The 21751-nt window shown below is 38.9% G+C and overlaps 1 protein-coding gene across 4 annotated transcripts; it reads right to left on the bottom strand.

Annotated features, from left to right (window-relative positions):
• Positions 1-961: 961 nt before the first annotated feature.
• Positions 962-21489, bottom strand: IVNS1ABP (influenza virus NS1A binding protein). 4 transcript variants are annotated; one of them, XM_061187535.1, is made up of 16 exons: positions 21367-21489; positions 21099-21250; positions 14882-15103; positions 13788-13915; positions 13397-13566; positions 13193-13268; positions 11915-12088; positions 11440-11565; positions 9976-10083; positions 5906-6035; positions 5077-5301; positions 4484-4605; positions 4261-4387; positions 4046-4177; positions 3764-3937; positions 962-2419 (listed from the first exon to the last, which is right to left on the bottom strand). In XM_061187535.1, exons 4-16 carry the CDS (start codon positions 13896-13898, stop codon positions 2166-2168), a joined length of 1929 nt encoding a protein of 642 aa, XP_061043518.1. In that variant the 5' UTR covers positions 13899-13915; positions 14882-15103; positions 21099-21250; positions 21367-21489; the 3' UTR covers positions 962-2165. The 4 variants fall into 4 exon arrangements, with proteins under 4 accessions (XP_061043518.1, XP_061043520.1, XP_061043519.1 ...); XM_061187537.1 differs by having other exon boundaries at positions 21423-21476; XM_061187536.1 differs by lacking the exon at positions 21099-21250.
• Between the last annotated feature and the right edge of the window lie 262 nt (positions 21490-21751).

The raw sequence follows: 21751 nt of genomic DNA, 5'->3' as shown, positions 1-21751 counted from the left end.
AATTGTTTTGTTAATTCAAACAGGTATTTTATAGTTTTGCTACTCTTTTTAGGGATCTAGTCTAGTATGTTTTGTGCATTATTACTATTGATGATTACAAGAGTGGTTATTACCAATATCATTTCTAAACTATTCCAAAACCCATACTGGTTTAAAAAAAAATTCTTTAATTTATGCTGAGGCTATGCTATTTTCTCCTTCCCTCAAAAAAAAAAAAAAAAAATTACCTTTTAAATGTGGATAAACAGAACTGGTCACTGAGCACTATTTTTTTCTTTATGAAACCTTCTTATATTCAAAACATACTTAAAGAACATAATTTTAGCTACCAAACTACCTGTTTGGCATCAATGGTAATATAGGTAAACTTTGACCCAAAGTATTCCCACATATTATTGCATTAAGCATGTTACATAGGAATTGAGAAGTGATTTCAAGGATTTTACACTGACTCCCCCCACTAAAATTTTATTTCCTTGTGCTAAATAAATAGAACATATACAGATCTATTTTAAAAATATTCATCATATTAGGCAAATTCAAATCTGCCAACCCAGTTTTAGTCCAGAAACAAACCAGTGATTGATAGGAACTACACAGCCACCAGGCGAACTGATTTCCTTTCTTGTTGGTTCCCTGTGGGATAGATGAGTGAAATAAGGGGTCAAAGTCCCAGTGGAACATTTGTAAAAAAAATGCCTAATTTTCTTCTCACCCAGGTTAGCCAGTGGATAGTCATGTTGTCCCAGTTGGCTCATTAGATTCCTGTGTGCCTCTTTGTCTTCCCAGAGAAAACAAAACAAAACAAAACCAAAAAACCCCCTTTACATCAGTCCTTATTTCAGATGTAAGATGCCAGTTAACTATTTTCCCACAAATACCTTAAGCTCATTTTTACTGGAAAAAAAAAAATTTCCCCCCAAAACTTTTAGTAATGAATGAGTACACAACAACATTTGGATAGTAATCCCAAGGTGCAAGGATTTCCTGCAAAGTACCTTTAATATGTTTGCATCAGCAGCAAGCATTAGGATGTTCTAATTTTGGCACCGTAAGTTATATGTGTAGCATTACACATTAGATACCAAGTCACCACCCCAACCAGTATTTATCCGTATGAATAGGAAAACTGAACAAAAACATAGTTCTGATAAAGGCTGCATTCATAAACCCAATACAGTTTAAGGTAATTTTTTTTTTTTTTTACAATCAAGGGCTGCCATTTAGGATTGTTTTTTTAATGATAAATAAAAAATAGGAATTATTTAGAAGATAAAATACTTCACTGTTCTTTACTGTTATTAATATAATATTGAGTGTTTTGCTATATAAAATATACTCCCAAGAAGTCAAAGTATTTAAAAACAGTGTATCAAATAAGAATCACAGCCATGTTACTGTTCAGCAACTCCATTCCAATAAACATTGGTATTGCATTCTCAACAAAAAAAAACAAAAAAAAAAATTGTAGCTGAGGCAAGAGCTCTCTGAAGCTTGCATTCTGGGCGTATAAAACACCTCACTGCATACTTTTAAGACTGCCACTCTGCTTCAGTAATTTGAACCTGCCACATTTTACTTCAACAGGTAAAGCACTCTGCTGAGAATACAAAAAGTTATAAAAATGCCATCATAAAAGATTAAACCTCGGTAGGCATGTAAGCTTTCTTTTAATAAAAACAAAAATAGTCATTGTCATCTAGTTAAATAAGTCTCTTTGTTATAGAGTGTTCCAGTTATTGAAAAAGGGCCCTTAAAAAACCCAACTGCCTATATCTTAAAACCCTACCTCTCTTGCCCCATAATACACATTTGAGGGAAGAGTCATTTAATGTGCAAATTGGCAAACAAATGTGGAGGAGAGGGGACTTCTTGAAATGACGTGCCCAATCAATTCTTGGTTTATTCTTTTACAATATCAACTTCCAAAAAAGTAAAATAACCAAAGTAGCCCTAAAAATACACAAAACAGACTTTCATCTTTGCATTCCTTTCCCAATAAACACAAAAAGTATGTACAGCATGTTTAATAATATGCAATATGCAAAAGCTTTGTGTTGCTGTTAGCAACATCTATACCCACCCACCCTCCTTATTCACAAGTGTACCTCTACCTAACACAATTACATCACTAAGCCTGTTAGTTTGAAAGGGTCTTCAATTTGTTAAAACTGGAAAATCTTGGTATAGGGGCTCCACTCATTTGACTCAAGGTTATAGACTTCCACCGTATTCAGAAATTCATTGCCGTCAAATCCTCCCACTGCATAAATGGTGTTCCCTACAGTTGTAATCCCAGCATTGCTCCTTGGTGAAGTCATGTTTCCCATCATCTTCCATTCATTTCTAGTTGGATCATACATCTCCACACAACTGATGGCATGAGAACCATCAAAGCCACCACCTACAAACAGTTTTCCTAAAAGAGAAAAGAGACAAGGTTAATCTAGAGAGGCTAAGAAAGAAACCCTTAAATTGGTCTTTTGCTAAAACAGTGGTTCTTGGTAGAAAAGCCTGTTCATTCTGTCAGAAAGTATTTACTGAATGCCTACTAATGTGGCAAGCACTCCCTAGAAGCTGGGGATACAAATGGAATAGAATTGAAAAGAACCCGTTTGTATGTGTAAGTCAGGCAATTTAAAGGAAGGGAGGCACCATCTAACTACAGTGCAATTCTCACAACAATTCTATGTGGTGGTTTCTATTACTGCCATTTCACAGATGAAGAAATGATGAATAAAGAAGTTGGACAACTTGCCTAGAGATGCAACTAGTAAGTGGCAAACCAGAGTAGTTCTGTGCACTGGAAGTTTTGTTATTAGTCCAGTGCATAAGAACTAAGATTCAAAATAAGTTATAGGAAAGCAGGTTTCAGATAACTGAACATTTTCTAGAGCTCTCCAACTATATAAAATGATTTTGGCACGGAAATTTCTTCTTGGAAACAGACTGAACTATGACTATTTTCAAATATACATGCAGGGCAGTTAATAGTTAAATTATCTTCAGACAAATAAAATGTTAGCATTAACTATTCTCTGGAGCTTAAGGAAAAACTTTATTAGGGATTCTCGAATTCATTATTTTCTCATCTGATTGTCCCTTAGCCTACCTGCATCCACGTACTTACCCATAAAAGAACCGACAAGGCTCATAGTAGGCCAGAGGTTGCAGGCCAGTAGGCTACTTACTGGCGTGCCTACACACTTAGGCTCTTGCCAGTTGAGCCACAAGCTTTGTTCTAAAAACAATTCTAACTGAATTCATTATTGTAATTATGTAATTAAACATTATGTAAATCCATAAAATGGATGTGAAAAGAAAGCTGTGTCTATGTATGATGATTTGGAAACACTTATTAAAAATAATCTAAAAATTTTGCTTCCAATTAGGCATGGAGTAGACAATTAGAAAAGACTAGATTTAGATGATTTGCATTTCTTTTGTTTTACAAATCAAATTTTTAAAAATTCTTGCTCTAAAGAAACAAACTCAAATTCCAAGATGACGCATTATGAGTATGATTTATGGAAGAAGATGAATTAATATATTTACGTTATGTATCCAGTACTGAGTGATTAGAAAAGACATTTCTAAAAGACAAACCACCAATCCCCACTGCGTCAGAAAAGAAGGCTACTTCTGAATCCTTAATTACACAAGCGGATAGTTAATCACTGCCATTCTCTTGGAATTTTAGAATTTTAGAATTTTAGACTCTTGCTACTGCCTATTCCTCAACTCTCCAAGTCCCAACACTCACCGCCGAGAACAGCCACTCCAGCTCCTCGCCTAGCCACATTCATGGATGCAATTAAAGTCCAGGTGTTATTTTCAGGATTATAACGTTCTACTGTGTTCAGACAATTCCAAGACTCTGCGCCTCCAATTATGTACAAATAACCACCAAGCTCACAGACTGCAGACTGGTGTCTACCTATAAAATCAAGTCAAACCAAAATTATTATTCTATCTCCCAAAACTGTAAGTGTGCACTACACATACCATTGATTCAGAGGTCTTTAAAAAAAAAAAATCAACTTACGAATGTTAAGAGGAGCACAGCTTGTCCATGACTTTGTTATAGGATCAAATACATCACAATTTTTCAGTCCTTTTTGACCATATGGATCTGAGCCACCAACGATGTATAATTTCCCGTTCAGAGCACACACTCCTATGTGAGTATAAAATAAGGTTATAAATTGATAACTTAATTATCATACTTAAATACTGATGATCTCAGCAGAAAAGTATTACCTGCATTACAACGGTTAGTTCTCAATTCTGGAATAGGAGTCCAGTCATCTATGTTTGGATCATACACCTCTCCACATCTCAGGTCATCTGAGTGGCCATTTGATCCACCGACCACATAGAGCTGGCCCTATGTCAAAAGCGAGAGATTAATATTTCCGCCATTCTCAAGTTCTTAGAAAAAGCTCAATGTGGGCTGCTTCTTCCTGCAATATAGTGCACTTACCATGAGTACGGCCATTTGAAATCGGGCTCTTGGTGTCCTCATGGGAGCAAGAAAGGACCAATGATCTGTATGTGGATCATAGCATTCAACTGTTCGAAGACACTCCTCTCTGTTATAGCCACCTGGTGCAAGAACCACAAAGAGTTATGTTTGAAATATTAAACTGGACCAGGGTTTCTGGTCTAGAATGGTTTAAGTAATCTGTACAAATGAGAAAAAGAATCTTTGTCCACAAACTTAATAACGCCACATTAGTTGGTTTTAACTAAGTGCTTGTAATAGCTGAATGACAAAATTATGAGTGTAAGTAAATTGCTTAGTCTTGACTTGAAAATTAGGAGAGAACAATTACCCACTTCATAGTTTTTTAAGAATTAGAGATAGACATTAACTTGAAGGCTAGGCAGTACTACAGTATTGACGTTTTATTTCTGTCTTCTTAGAATGTGGTAAAGTGGAATGCCACAGAAGAAGGCACATTAAACAAACCCTGTCTTCCAAAGTTTGCATGTCACAAGCAAGCATAAATGTCCACTTATAGAGGCTTAGCCAGTTGAAGGTTTCTGATAAGTCACTTATCCTTCTATTCTTACCTGCAGCTATGAGTTTGCCATTCATCTCTGCTGTCCCCAGACCAGATCGTGCGTACTGCATAGGAGACATGGGCTTTTCTATTAACTCATCTGGTTGCATCTCAAAGCTTAAACTTTTAATGAGTTTTGGAGTACTTGTTGGTGAGCTCTGTGGGCTGTTTCGCCCATGAAGGAAAATGACACAGAAAATACCATCCAGCACAGCCAGGCACAAGTAAGTGTTATCTGTAAGCACAAGAGTTCCACGTTTAAAGATGCAATTCTTATTACTTTTGGTTGCTGTGTGATCCTGAATTGGACTCCAGATTCCAGACAGGGGATGACCTGCTACTCTTTTCCAAATTTAGTTGCTTCTGAGTTTTTTCCTCAATCAATTTAGAAGTATTATATGGTTCCACTTAAAACTCCTTCTTAGGGCTTCCCTGGTGGCGCAGTGGTTAAGAATCCGCCTGCCAATGCAGGGGACATGGGTTCGATCCCTGGTCCAGGAAGATCCCACATGCCGCAGAGCAACTAAGCCCGTGCGCCACAACTACTGAGCCTGCGCTCTAGAGCCCGCCAGCCACAACTACTGAAGCCGGCGTGCCTAGAGCCTGTGCTCCTCAACAAGAGAAGCCACTGCAATGAGAAGCCTGCGCACCGCAACGAAGAGTAGCCCCCGCTGGACGCAACAAGAGAAAGCCCATGCACAGCAACAAAGACCCAACACAACCCCCCAAAAATAAATAAATTAATTAAATAAATAAATTTAAAAAAAAAACAAAAAAAAAACACTCCTTCTTAAAAAAGAAATAAATTGAAGGCAATCTGACAAGTGTAATACACTTACTTGAAGTCTTTTCCGAAGCAACGATTTTCCACTCATGCTTAGGGCTTTGTATTGTAGCATTTGGAGAAGGGAGACATCCAATGGAACTGCTACTTATCTGCTTATGGCCATTCTCACGTGGTGGCTTTTTCTGCAAAATCAAAAGGCAGCTACAGAAACCTAGCCAAAGACCATACCTGGTGTACCTCTGCTCCTGAGCTATTCCACAACACTGAGAAAACCCTTAGTACCCTCCACTTATGCATGACATTTATAGCACACCTAGATTTAACACAAAACAACACTTTCTGACTGACACACATCACTGGCATTCTTCCATCTCCACTTAATAAGGAAACAACTACATCTACCCTGGTCAAGAAAAAGTTCAAGTTCAACAATTAAACATGCTGTGGGTCAAGTATCAGAATAGTCAAGGGAGGAAAAAATGGAACCTCCTCCTTCATAATCCACATAGTCTTTATATTAAGTATAGAATCTTCCAAAATGTTATAAATCTAAAACATCATGAATTAACTGAGAGAATACATTTAACCCACTATCTCCATGAAACTGTGAAACTTAACTAAATCATATGTACTGGTATCCTTCATATTAGCAGACATATATCCATCCAATCTCTCTGAAAGTTATTTTACAGGAAAAAAAGTGGCAATTACAAGAAATATTTACAAGTATATTTCTTTAGGATTACCTTAAAGGTATTATAGAGTGGTTTTCTAGACAAGTAATACGACATCAAAACACAGAAGTAAAAATGGTAATCAGAAATTAATGAAGCAATAATACTAAAAGAACCAAACATTTTTAAAGGAATACACGAGAACATAAAAGAGGGAGAAATGGGCAAAGCTGCAAATTTTCAAATGACTGTAAGAAGATTACATTGTGCCCTTGTGTATGAGTTCCCTTTGATGGTTTTCTTCCAGTTACTTTAGCTCTTGACACTTCCAAAGGATATGATCACATGGCATTAGAAGAGTCAAGATTACCCTGGTAGGAACTGCCTGCTGAATGAACAGGTACCACCTTCAGTACCTGGCCAAGTTTGCTCATCCACTTATTTTGATCCCCAGGGCCACAGCCTCATGGGTAGATAGAATCTCTAATGGAAATTTCTGTTTTGAGTGGAAGAAAAAGGCCATGAAACAATAGAGAAAAAGATTTTGGTAGCTACTTGAAGCTGTGAAAAAACTATCAAGTTTGGTGTAAGCAATTCAGCAAATGTGGTTATAGCTTAAGCAGGCTATTTTGAGAAAAGGAGAATGTACCATGCTAATGGTTATAATTACATTCCATTTAGACATTTATTATATACCTGGGTATTATTAGGCACTTTATTCACACTGTCTCTTTTAATCCAGTAAGGGCAATATATCTCTCCATTTTATAGGTAAAAATACTGAAAATAAGAGAGAAAATAAGAGAGAAAATTGCCTAAGGCAATGCAAGAAAAATAAGGATTAGGAATTCTGAGTATAAAGCCACTCTTTCATACTATGATAGTCTGTGTGTCCTGTGCCACTAGGAATTACAAGGTACATAAAACCCTATCCCAATCTGTGGGAAGAAGGGATCCAAAGTAACACAAGTTGATGATGCTTGATTAAGAGCTTTTACTGTAGTGAGAAAACTGTTCTAATGTATGGCTTTAACTGAGAGAAAATCAAATGTGAAAAAAAAAGCACAGTAATAATGAAGACTACTTAGTGTTATGTAACTAACAAGCCTTATATAGAAATGCTGGTTAACTCTTTTATGTTCTTTCCAGAACATTTTCAAACCTAATTCTTTACTCTCCTTTATTTTCAAACTTTACCCTATCAACTCCTCCCACTCAGCCCACCCACTCAGCCCACACTTTCTTTGCCTCTGACCTCCCCAAGGGGTGGTCCCTGGTAGCTCTTTCTTTTTCAGCCACCATCACTTCTCAAGCTAAGCGTTTCTTAACCTTAATACTCTCTGGAAATTATACCCACTAAAGGTTACAAAGTGGCTTCCTAAAACCAATGTAGAAGAGATATCCCTCATCTTCTTTTACATGACCTCCCAGAGGATGATTGTTGACACAGTTAACAATCTAGTCCTCCTTCAAACTTTCTTCTCCTATGTTAGCTAGCTTGTACAACACAATTTGATTCCAGTGGTGCCATCTCAACTTTTTCTCTTCCTGAAGCTTAGTGTGTTTCCTCATCCTTTTTACTTCATCATCTCTATTCATGGCACTTCCCTGGAATAAGTCACACAGGTCAGAATCCTACTCGCCCTCAAATTCTTAGTTTCCTTAATTTTCCTAATCTAAACAATCACTAAGGACCTTTGTAACTATAAATGTCTAGAGTCCACCCTTTCCCCTTCTCGTCCTTAGATCAAGCCCTCATCTTTTCACCTGAACTACTGCTTGTAATAGTCTACAAATTGGTCTCACAAGCTTTAATCTACCCTCTGTACCTGGTCATAAAAATAGAAGGGTTCGATGCATTTAGTAAAGTAAAACAAACAAACAAACAAAAAAACCCCTCAAATCAGCTGGAATCCCACGACCCAGAGACTGCCACCTGATAGTTACCTGTCTAAAATATGATAATGAACATATAGATCTCTGCTGTATGGAAATACCATAATTTAACCAATCCCCCTATTGTTGGACTCTTGCCCAGTTTTTCACTATTATTAAAGTTGTGAAATATATCTGTTCAGATCACTCTACTCCCTTGTCTAAAATTCCTTGAAAGTCCCACACTACTTGTAGAATAAAGTATGATCCCCGATCAGATGTTATTTACCTACTCTCCCAGTCATGTGACCTGCAATTCCAAGAGTATCATCCTTTCACAGGTATCCTTTGCTATCTGACACACCTCTATCTACTATGCAAACTCTTCCACATCCTCAGATGGCTCAAATGTTGCCTCCTTTGTGAAATTTCCCTAGTTTTTCTCCTTTTGGTTCCACCCCCCCCCCTTAATGTCTTCCGTAGGTAATTTGTATAAGTCTGTTCTGTTTTACCTACTCCTGTAAGGTCCCGGAAGCAGAAACTGTCTCTTTACACATTTTTGGGCCCTCTTACCTAACATCACGGCCTGCCACTTATCAGGCACTCAACCACTGCTTGTTGAAAAGAGTACTTTAAAAAACCATTAACTTACAGTTTAGAGATGTTTAGAGATAAGAGGGAAAATATCCTCAATGTTCAAAATGCACAAACATGAACAAAATTCTCAACTAACTCAGCCCCAAAAGCTTTTTGTGAAAATAAAAATATTCAGCCACTATTGACACAGAACACCTGATAGTATCACCATACACGTTATTTCTGAGTCTGTCATTTACCTTCTAATTATTAAAGGAAAACACCCATTAACTTGGGTCGACTCAGCCTACTTTATAGTTATCCCTCACAAATACAATGTTGAGCTAAAGGCCACACACAAAGCACACATGTTGTATAAGCATTTACCTGAATTTCAAACACAGGCAAACTAATCTAATGCTTCAGAAGTTGGGATATAATGGCTTCCTTTGGGGTAGTGTAGGGCAGTGACTGGGAAGGGGGCAAGAGGAAGGCTTCCAGAATGCTAGAAGTCTCTTCTTGACCCAGGTAGTGTTTAAACCAGTGGGTTCACTATGTGACATCTATGATTTGCATTCTTTTCTCTTATGTTATTTATCCATAAACTAAAAAAGTTTATACCTGAGACTTTTTTTAAAAAATTGGGTCTAACAGTCATTCCCATTACAAACAACTATTTTTTATAATCTGACCAAAATAACAAATAATTTCTATTTTGCTTCATCTTATTGGCCCTTTTTCTTACTACTTGTAAATCCTATTTGATTGAGAAAAAAATCTAAGTGGGGTTTCCTACTTTGTTCTGTTAATTTCTTTCTATGTGGCAAAAATGGTAGTAATGGTATGAAAGGTATGCTTGTTTTCTCCCACAAATGTTTCTGTCCAGTTATACCAATGAAGTTCTTCCACTTTCCTTTATTAAAGGAAAATTTCAGTATACTATAAAATGCTCTAAGCAAATTTTAACCTGAGGTTACCTCAGATGTGCAATGTATACCTGCACAAACTGAATGTGGTCATCATCACTGCCAAACACCTCAGCCTGTCCATCTAGTAGGTTCCCATCAAGCAGCTTGTGATCAGCTGAGTAGTACAAGGTTTGAACCTGCAAAACAGCAACAGAACACCCATGTGGCTACTGTCTCCACAGCTACTCCACTAGTATGCAGATCACACAAACGCCTCAAGGTAACCTCCAGTGTGCTTCTTGAGCTTCTTGACATCTTACTCTGGCAGGATCCCAAAGTAAAGAAAATACATGTCATGGTGGTAAAAATTTAAAAAACAAAAATAAGATACAGAATCTTCTAATACTGGCTGAAGAGTCCTTGGCTTGGTTGGCATGAAAGAAATCTTCGTTTTTTCATAGCTTCTATGGTACAGCATTAAGAAAAAAAGGCACTAGTACAATATATAGGCTCTTAAAGAATATACATATTTATAATAAAATACTGAATATGGTTTACACCTTTGAAGAGTAAGTGGTCTAATGTGCATAAACATTATTTCTGTCCTGCGCAAGCAATGTCAAGAAAAACAGATAAAAAACAAGTGCAAAAATTCAAACAAGCTACAGAGACACCTCCCTTAACAGATGCAAACATATGGCTAATGCATCTGATTTTCAAGTGGGAAACCATATAGAATTTAAAAATCACCTGTTAGCCTTTTTAGAGCATAATGATAACTGTGTTTTTAAAGGCCTAACAGGTTTGGTAAGCCTTTAGTGAATCTGAAAGGCTTAAGTGGAGGGATAAACTCAAGATCACTCCACTGTTCCATCTGCATGTTTAATTCCCACCATTTCTCCGTCAATTTTTTCTTGTGTACTTTTCAAAAAGTAGCCCAAGTTAAGTGAGTGACTATATGTATGAACAACACCATTGAAAAACACAAAGCTTTAAAGATAAGAATCCTGTAAAGGAGTAAACACCATTAAATCATCATCGTTCTCTGCCCACAGCGGATTTTTCTTAGGAGAACTGGGGCAGGACTGCTGCTTCTTTACGTGTCAATACACTTGAGGATTCTTCTTGTTTCTTCAGTCTTGGGTATCCTAGTTTTGTTAATAAACCTATGGGGAGATAAATCAATGGGGAGGAACAACCATTAGAAGCTTTTACCTACTTGTCAATTTAAAGCAAAAACCTGTGAAGAAAAATTAAGAATCTACAGAAAATTTCAGTACCACCTCCCATTTCTAAAGCAAATTACATGCTACTTTAAAGAAAGTTAACAGCACATAATAAGCAAAGAAATAAAAAAAGAAAAGCAGAAGACCAAACTGAACAGTTCATTCAGCTCACCTGGACACCCCCCCTGTTTCTCAGCTTAGGGGTACCTATAGCAAAATTTAAATTCTTTAGGGTCATGGTTATAAAATAAAAGTGAAAGGGAATCCTTCATGTTATAGCAAAATAATTTTTAATAATTGTTGAATCCCATTTACTTTAAAACTAACCTCTTCCATCAGCTCTTCCAGACTGTCTCCATTCTCCCAGATGCTACGCTGCACCCAGTTGATTACCTTTGTGTACAATTTGCCATTGCTGGGCAAGCAAACATTATCTTCAAGCATTACCTCCAACTAGAGTTGGGAAAAAACAAAGACGCATGGATCAGTGTTGAGTCTCTAATTCTCAATTTCATAATAAAGCGGTCATAGATTCCCAACTGTACTCCATACGTTTACTCTAATTTTTAAGGAAACCAGTAGCCAAAAAAAAAAAGAGAGAGAAGAAAAAGATAAGAAAGTAAACAAACTGGTAGGCAGAAAACCATTACACTGCTAAAAATAACCATATGGTTTCAATGTATTGTCTTTTTCATAACCATTACTCACTTGCTTGAAACATGGAGAAAGATTACATTCCTGGAACTAAGTAGTATGTATCTCTTTATTTAACCTTTACATCTTTCATCTTTATAGATTTTACCTTTAGCCGTGGAAGTTTAAGAAACTCTTCCTCTTCTGAAATTTGTAACAAATGCTCCTGAATATAAGCATCAACCTTATTCAACAAACGGGAGTCTCCCATACAACTTGCAAAATTTCGGTAAGAGATGCAGCTGGTAACATCCATTCTAGATAGTAAATAATCACCACAAACCTTGGAAAAGAAATACACGAGTGCCAACATTTACATACATTTTATTTAACAAATATTTAATACTCAGTGTGTAAGTACTATGTGAATATATAAAGATTAACCAAAAATCACTGCCTTAGAACAAGTTTAACAGTAGGAAGAATACATGTATACAAACGATAAACATCAAAGAATGCCATTCAAATACACAGGATGTTTAAGGAAAAATGCAACAAACAGAAATGCTATGAAAATGCACATGAAATGTTCGGACAAGTATTTCCAACTAGAATGATAGATAAGGCTTCATAAAGGCAGTAATCTGAATGGGGCTCTACAGGGGAGATGACGTTGAATGCACATAGGAACTAGGGAAGATGCTGCAACAATTTAGTTTGGCCAGAAAAAAAGATAAGACAATCAGGAAATAGTTTTGGAAGAACAGCAACTATATTAGGGAGAGCCTGGAATTCTAACCTGAGGGACGCGTGCTATGACCACAAAAGGATTTTTAAGCAGAGTGAGGGGGTTAGCAAACTTCTTCTCAAAGGGCCAGACAGTAAGTTTTTAGGCTTGTGGGCCGTACTTTCTCACAACTACTCAACTCTGTCACGGCAGGTGGAAAGCAGCCATAGACCGTATGTAAATGAAAGCTACGTTACAATAAGATGTTATAAAAACAGGCAGCTGGCCTCAGGCCTGCAGTTTTCTGACTCCCACATTAGAGGATTAAATGCCTTTTTTCCTGTAAATTATTAAGCACTTCTCAGTGGCATTAAATTCTAGAAAGAATACTTCTAAAGAACAACCGAGGAGTGTAAAAGAACGGAGAATTAAGGATATGAGTTATATGAGTAACTGAGAAAATCAAGACTTACCCTGCCAGAGAAGACTATTGAAAGAGCAAGATTGTAGCTTGAATTATCTGAGAGGAAGTGTGACCCTGCTGTGTTACATTGGCTAAACAGTTAAAATTACATACATATTCGGTTCTTAGGGGAAAAAAAGGGACATTTCCAAGTTCTTGAGTCCAACAGATGTCTTGTAACAAATTGTACACACTAATCATATAAAATAAGACACCCTAGTAACAGTACTCCTTGTATATTACTTCTGTTACTCTACCTGCTTTACTCGGTCCATCTTCAGCTTTTTTGCTGCAGAATAAACGTCTTTGACTAATTCCTTATCGGCTTTCAACCTATTAGAAAAAAGGTTCTTTATCATTTATCATACCAAGGCCTTGAAACACAGATACTTAATTTAAATAAATTTAGAGGGACTTGGAATTTCATTCCCTAGTTATATGATGTACTTCAGAGAACTTACTGAGCAGTGTAGGCATAATTCAACAAGACTTCAACAGCTTCCGGATTGAGATCATCAAACTTAACATGAGAAACTCGGTGAGGATCACTATCATTATTAAAGATTTCAAATAAATAGGGACTGCAGCAAGCCAGGACTGCTCTGTGTGCTAACATCTCATGGCCACAGACCTGCAAAGTGAGGAATTAACATTAGAAGCACTGTGGACTATGTATTTCTCTAGCTAATTACTACATCGTATCCTTCATCTTACATTTCTGGGTAAATCATTCTTTTTTAAACTTATTTCATTAAATGCCTCCTATGAAAAACAAAACAAGCCAATCCAAGAACATATGGTTTTTAGTAATGAAAGATCAATTCTGTAAGTTTCCAATTACGTTTTAAATACCTGAAGTCGAACATCACAGAACTGGCCACTTTTCCTCAGGGCATTTAATTTGGCAACAGAAGACTCAATGAAATTTTCGTCTTCAAACATTAAATATCCATTGGGAATCATTTTTCCTTGAAATTTGGCTAAAGGGCAGAAAGAAGCCAAGTTACTTTTACTTATGAATGGTGATTTTTATAACGTTTTAAAGAGTAATGCAGTATCTTTAATTTTCAAATTTCATCCTATCAACAACACATAAAAATTTTATCGTACAAAAACATTGCTAAAACACCACTGGCACTGAACGTCTAAGCCTTTGTACCCCTATACTGTGGTCCTAAGTCTTTTCAAGGATTCATACAGTAGTGTTACGGTGTCCCAGCAATTTTGGCCAGGTTTCTATTCCTATTAGTACACTCGTTGTGAAGCAGAAAAAAAATGTAAACCCAGCCCTGCCCAAACCCATATAACAAGCAACTGAAAAGCCTGGAAAGATGTGAAGTGGTCATCACATATAGATTCCTTGGTTGGGGCTGCAGTCATTCCTTTATTCACTGATATATAAGACTAACTTACATTCTGTTCCCTTTGCTCTACTCAATATTCTGTGATAACCTATGTGAGAAAAGAAGCTAAAAAAGAATCAATATATGTATAACTGTATATGTATATGTATAACTGAATCACTTTGCTGTACACCTGAAACTAACACCACATTGTAAATCAACTATACGCCAATAAGATAAAAATATTTTAAAAATTCTGTTCCCTTTGCAAGTTTCATATATTTTAAATCATTTATCTCATAAACATACAAGATAGAAATGTATGTTCTTTAAAAAATTTTCCATTTCACCGTTTCTTGTGAACAAGTGACTAATGGCTACACAAAATGCATCATTAAAAAGTGGTAATAGAAGATTTCAGTTTGAAGTAACTGATTCATTTAAGTTTAAAATAGTTTATAGAAAGGAAAAAATAGGAAAAAAAATTTTTCTATGAATATTACTGACTTCGCCTTTTAAAAAAATTATGAAAGGCTGTTAGTGTACTTGGCACAGTCTTCAGAAAAAAAAAATGTGTGCACTGGGCACTGACTATCCACTTACCTACTATACTGGTGAGAAATGTATTTCCGGGGTGTTTTAAATAATCCAAGGACAAAGGAAACTCAGCGCTTCGTTGAGGTATGAAGACAGGTGGCTGAAGTGAAGGCAGAGGTGTCTGAAGCTCTAATGGTGATTCCAAAACTATCAGGCTTGAAAATGATGTAATCAAGTCCTTTAAAGCTATAGACACGAACTTCTTCTGTGATAATCATGCATCATAATCTGTAATAATGACAATTGTTGGATATTCAGAATGATCAAAGACTGCCATTGATCTAGGTAGATGAGATCATGCAAAGTCCTGATCTTGAAGACATTTTGAGGTAAATGGCACAATACAGAAAATAACACTAATGCAACTATACATAAGCATTTTCATTTAACCTGCAACCACTCAGGTGATTAAAAAAATAAAATCCCTCCCCAGAAGGAGCTGGTAACTTTTACCATTTAAGTGAGATACACAAGCACAAAATTAGAGGAAAATATAAATATTGGTTAATACTAATATTCTTTACTATCAGATTCCAACTGATATACAAACATGTGTTCTGTCTGTGTTTTTACCAGCCAGCAAGCAACCATCATTATTCCCCGACATGTATACAATGTTACAGTCAAACCAGATATACTGTTTCCCAAAATGTGCTCTGTACTTACCCACCTCTGTAACTTCAAGTTTCCTTTTCTTGGAATACCCTTAACCCAACCTCTGCCCGCTGAAATCTTACCTCCAGAGCCCCTGCCAAATCCCTTCAGCTGAGTAGTTTCTCCCCATCCTCCACATACTGAACCCTCTCTGAAAGTGTGTATGTGTGATCTTCCAGCTGGTCTGTTCTGGCTTATCTTCCTTGATTCAAGGCCTCTTGAAGGCAGAGCCTCTGTTTTCTTTATCTTGTATCCTTCCCATCTCCCCCCACCAAAACAACTAGCCTAGAAACCTGAATATAAAGATGAGTAATTTGTTGAAATGAACTAAATAAACAAAAAGGAAAATATTGATGTCTGTGCTCTGTATGATCATTTTTCTCATATACAGTAATAAACTACCAACGGAACAATTCTGGTTCAAATCAAATCTTGAGGGAAATCACATTCAGTCCTCCCCCCATTTTCACATGTCATTAACTAAAAGTGTCAGAGTCAGATGGTACTTATTTTTTAATCATCTGAACTGCTCTTATACCACTAATTCAGCAAACCAGAACTAAATAAGAAATTATTTGAAAGATGTGCATACTTTTTAAAACAGACATCTTCAAATTACCTGTATTTTCCTTATATATCAATCAAGCCCACAATTCTAAATCTAACAATTATGTTAATGTGAATGGTCCCTTACCCCAGAACCCACTTGAAGGCTAGTCCAGTTCCATTTCAACAAACTATTGTATTAAGTGCAACACATGCACAATCTGTATCCCGTACGCCTTCACTGGTTTCTCCATAGCTTAGGTTTTATTTCAAGGAAACCTGAGTATTCTGACTCAGGTTGGGACTACTGTCAATGCTTACTCCTGCAATGAAACTATTTCATACCTTTATGTAACATTGATTTCCTCTGCTCTACACTTGCATCCAGATTAGTTAATGCAGCTTTTCTTAACAAACCAGTTCTAACAAAACAAATGTTTTCCAAGTAACACACAATTCCATGTACAGAGAGAACACACTATCCAAAAGAAACCTTCAAACATTTTCAGCCAAGACCTAGCTCAAGTTGGGAAAATCTATGCAAGGGTGAAAGGGGGGGACCCCTCCATGCAAGTTATGTTGGATATGATTAAAATGTATGCCCTCTGAAAAACCAAAAACAAAGGGAGATTTATAAGTATTTTAAACTTTGACCAGTTTTATTCAGTATTTATTTGTAAACTAGCCTTGATCTTACCAAGAATAAAAATGGCATCTATAAATATATAGACATACCTCATTTTATTGCACTTCAATTTTTGTGCTTCACAAATACTACCTTTTTTTTTTTTTTTTTTTGCAAATTGAAGGTCTGTGGCAACCCTGAGCTGCCAGCTGATGGTCAGCAGTTTTTAGCAATAAAGTATTTTTAAATTAAGGTATGTATGTTATTTTTAAAGACATAATGCTTTGGACACTTAATAGACTCCAGTAGAGTATAAACATAACTTTTATGTGCACTGAGAAACCAAAAAATTGGCGTGACTCGCTTTACCACAGTGGCCCAGAACCAAACTCACAGTATCTCTGTGGGTGTATTTGATAAATTGAAAGTTCTACCTTAAATTTATTTTGGAAAACAACAAGAACAACAAAAACCTGGATGGTTAAAATCACTTCAGTCCTTTGGGAGAAAATACTGGAGAATTTTTGGAGCAACTCTTGCCATACAAATTTGTACAATATTATTAGTTTTGCAACAGAGTGAGTGCTACTACATTAGTACTCGATGATTTTCTCGTACAGCAAGGTCTTAACATGAACCTAATCTCTAACGTCTGCTGATCCGTATAACCCTACTTGATTTTAAAAGCTAGCCCAAGTCCGCTCGGCATTTAAGTTAATGCAACAAACTTTATTTAATTACCGTCCTCATATACTATATGCCCCTACTCTCACCCACCCCCAAGTTGGAGGAGGTCACCTCAACTTCTGCCTGCAAAACCATGTCTTTCAAAGTTCACATTCACTTTCACTAAAGTTAGTGTGGACAAATTGAGTTTTAAGCCATTCCAAAGAGTCATAGATCTCAGTTTGGTCTATGAAACTCAAGCTCAATAACTGATGGAATAAAAATGTGGGGAGAATTTTCTATCTTTGAAAAGCCAAACCAAAAGCCCCAACACCCCAGGCTTACATAAAATTATAAAATTTAGAATTTTATTTGATATTTAAAAAACACATTCGACTAATCCACTTTTAAAATTAAAACTGAGATCAAATGCAATATATTCTGGTAAACAGTCTTCAGTTTCTTAATATGGCCAGTGCAAGAAAAGGGATACAGACGACTCATAAATGAGTAATTAAATTGCTTTAGTAAAACCCAGAAGTTCACATGTTACCACAGCCCCCCAAAAGATCAGCTGAAGCCAAATACAATTCAGTAAGCCTTATCAAGGAGCTGTAAAAAATGCAGGCACAATATGACCTGCCCCCAAATTCTTCCTGGGCCTTCAGTAAGAGCAAGATAAAATGTTATCAAACTTTCAAAGAATCCTTAAAACCTCAAGGCAAATTACAAGTATTATTTAAGTTTCAAGGCAATCTTTTGAGGGTAGCCAACTCACAAAATAGTAACTAACTCCATTTTTAAAGGACAGACTTTATAATACAAAGTAAGTCAATGAATCTTTTAAAAACCAGAAGTTACAGATTCCCAATGTCTGAAATGATCCATCTATATCAAAACTCACCAAACTCACTCCCTCACTCCATGCTTTTAACCTCATTGTTCTGTAATTCTTATATCCCACAAACATTTATGGCTCCAAACATATGGCAGGCACAGTTTGGAATGGGATGCTCGTAACACAATGGAGTTAACTCCATTCCCCAGCCTCGAACACTCCACAGACCAATCAGAAAGACAAACCAAGCAGTGAAAACAGTCCAAACAAAAGGGGAAAAAGGTATGAAAGCACACATATTCCAGAAACTGCAGTGATCTCTGTTTAAATAGACTGTAGTTTGCAGGATGCATATGGTAAACAGTAGGAGAGGAAGTAAAAGAGATCAACATTAAGGTTTAAACAGAGCAGAATTTTTAGCACAGAGGCATAGGACACTAGCAGAAATATAGGGGATGGTCTGGAGGAATGGGTAAAACACGGATGCAGGGAAATTATTTATAACCCTTGCTTATCCTAACTGGGAATAGGGATATTTTAGAGTAGATATGTGGCATCAATATCAAAATTAGAATTCCAAAAAGCATAATAGAGACATTTTTAGTTTGCTGCATGCTTAAAGTTGGGAAGGAAAAGAGGAGTTTGCTTTGGGACATTATAAGGCTGAGGTACCTATTGGGCATCCAGGTTGATACGAAAAGTGTAAGGATAGTGAGCAACGTATCGGTTTATAAATCATTTACAAGGCGGTAATTGAAGTTTACAAGTAAATATAATCATGTACTTTCTGTGGTTCTAACAAAAACTCAGAAATCCTCCCTTATTCATTAATTCCTCCATTTACACCCTCTAGCACAAGGTAGGAGGCTCCCCAACCTTCTTGTAGATTTGACTATACAATCATACTGTTGAAAAGTCAATGAAATGATTTTTAGGGGTACTTCATCGTAATATCAATGATTAAGACAGTTCCCCAACAGGAAAACATTTTGCATTTAAAAAAAAAAAACAAAACGCAACACTTATCTGCAAAACACATTCAACTGCCACCTAAAATATCCTTCAATCAAGAAAAAACAAAACCCCACTCCAAAGTATTGGGGTGGCCAAAAAGTTCGTTCGGATTTTTCTGTCCCTTCGTACAGGAAACACCCGTACGAACTTTTCGGCCAGCCCAATAAGTAGCCAAAAAAGACACAAATTTAAAACTAAAACCAAAACCTGGAACACTTTGTTTTGGGGGGGAAAGCCAGAAAAACAAATTAAGATAATTAAGAAATTAATATTAACTAATGATAGAGATTTCATCTATTAGGAAAACACAGAGGAAAAACCATTCTGGGTCTCCTTTAGGTCAGTGATGTTAGTCCAGTTTTACCTCTCACTACCAAATTATAGACATTTGACAAGTAACCTGCCAGCTGGTATTAAATTACAGTATTCTCAATCCAATTCTAAACAGTCAGCGTACACCTCATCTCCAGATATACGAAGAATAACTGCTCCTTCAGCATCTTTCAGACAGAAGTTTTGGCATGATTATGCCTAAAGCTACTCATCAGTATACTGTTACCCTTAAACAACCACCAGTGCTAGAATTATTAAAAGAAAATATTGTCTCTGGTAGTCTAGTCCAGGCTGTACTTGTTGAACTGTTTAGAGTAGTACTATGCTTACAGGGTTGTTATTTACCACTAGACAGAAGATTACCACACGCAAGTTCTCAAAGAACAGCTTGATGCCAGGGTGTTCTAATCCTCTATGACTGACAACAGACATTAAGGAAACAAAAATAAACCCTTTAGGCCTCTGATTTCTACTTATCTAGTTTTTGAAACGTCAGCGGCCTCAAACAATAGATCTGTCTACTTTGTATTGGGGAAAAAGTAAATCTATTTCTAAAGTATTTGTGGTTCAAGTTTCCCTACGGTCAATCCTCAATCTGATACTGCCTGCTACCTTCCTACCATCATGAGCTTACAACCAGAGTCCCTTTGCAAGATGCGCAGAAGGACGGAAAAAGAGCAAACCTCTCTGCCGATTTTCTTTGGCAAAAACAAAGTGGCGAGCGCCCCAGAGTGACTGGAGAGTCCTGCAGTCCCAGGCCTTCATCCCCGCGCGGCGGGGCGGGAGCCCACTCCGAAGGCTGGGAGGCAGAGCGCCCAACGTCTGCACACCCCCGCCCGGGATTGGCCAGCCCCGCAGCCATTCAGCGCGACACGTCAGGGCAGCCGCTCCCTTCCTCCCTCCTCCCGCCCCCTTCTCCCCGCGCTTGGCAAGAAAAGCGGGCAACGTGGAGCGGGAACAAAGGACCCCGCGGCCCACGGCGATCAGGGGCGCGGTGCCACCCTACCCCAGGCCCGGGGTACCGATGGGTCCCTGGGCCAGCTCCCCGCCCACACTCGCCGGGTCCTGGGAAGGCTCACGGAAGAGAGTCCAGACCCCGGGCCGACCCCAACACTAGGCATCGGTTCCTGACAGCAGGAACGGAGATTCCCGCGCCCTCCTTCCGGGAGGTCATCCCTGGCCCACGCGCGGCCTCTTGACCCAGGTCCCCGAGGACCCCTCGTGCAAAAACTTCTCGTTCCTCACGCCCTGCTTCCTCGACTCCAGCGCTCTCCGAGGCGGCCCGCGCCCGCCCTTGGCCGCTAACGCGATCCGGCAACCACAGCAGCACCGGGAGCGCGAGGGCCGCTCGGCTGCGGCTCCTCGCCCCCAGAGAGCGACGGCGACGGCGACGGAGGCAGCGGCCGCGGCTTGGGGCGTCCTCCTCCCGGCACCCGGCACCGCTCCGCGCCTCACACCCTGACCCCAGCCGCCCGCGCCATCCCCCAGTTCGCAGTCTGGCTGCGCCCTCTTCCTCCTCCACCGTCGATGGGACCAGCGCGCATTACCTGGTTCATCTCTGAAGAGATGGAAAAACTCATCTCTGGAGCTTCAAAGGGGAGCAGGAGGAAGCGGGCGGGAATCGGCCCAACGGAAAGCGCCTCGAGGCCACCGAGGAGGGAGCGACCGAGCGGGGAGACGAGCGGACAGCCCGCGGAGGCTGCGAGGAAGGGGAGCGCACCGGAAATTCGCGGGGACTCGCTCGCACGCTCGCTGGCACAGCGGCGCTGAAGCCGCAGGCAGCGAAACTGTGCCCAGCAGTCCCGAGCTACCGACCTCCACGCGCGTCCCGGAGACACTGCCCCCGCCGCTGCCGCCAGCTAGTGCCTCACCCCTTCGCACGTCACCACGTGCGCCGCTGCCGTAGCCGCCGCCAACGCCTCCCCGACGCTTCCGGCTGGAAAGCGTCGGCAAATGACGGGCGAGCACAGCAATATAGCGCTCGCGGCCCCGCCCACCGCTGGCCCCGCCCCCCCACCCTTCTCCCCCTCCCGCCCACCCTTCTCCCCCGCCCTGTTTGGTTCCGTCCTGCGCAGCTCAACTAGGTCAAAGCAAGGTGATCTTTGGAAGAGCGGGTGCTCGGGGCCCGCCACTTGCCGCGCTGTCGGCCCTCGCCCTTTCAGACAGTCCGGGAACTGGTTCCCTCCAGCCGCCCTCACCT

Source organism: Eubalaena glacialis, chromosome 3, assembly GCF_028564815.1.
Source record: "Eubalaena glacialis isolate mEubGla1 chromosome 3, mEubGla1.1.hap2.+ XY, whole genome shotgun sequence".
NCBI lineage: Eukaryota > Metazoa > Chordata > Mammalia > Artiodactyla > Balaenidae > Eubalaena > Eubalaena glacialis.
This window is presented reverse-complemented; position numbering and strand designations above follow the sequence as displayed.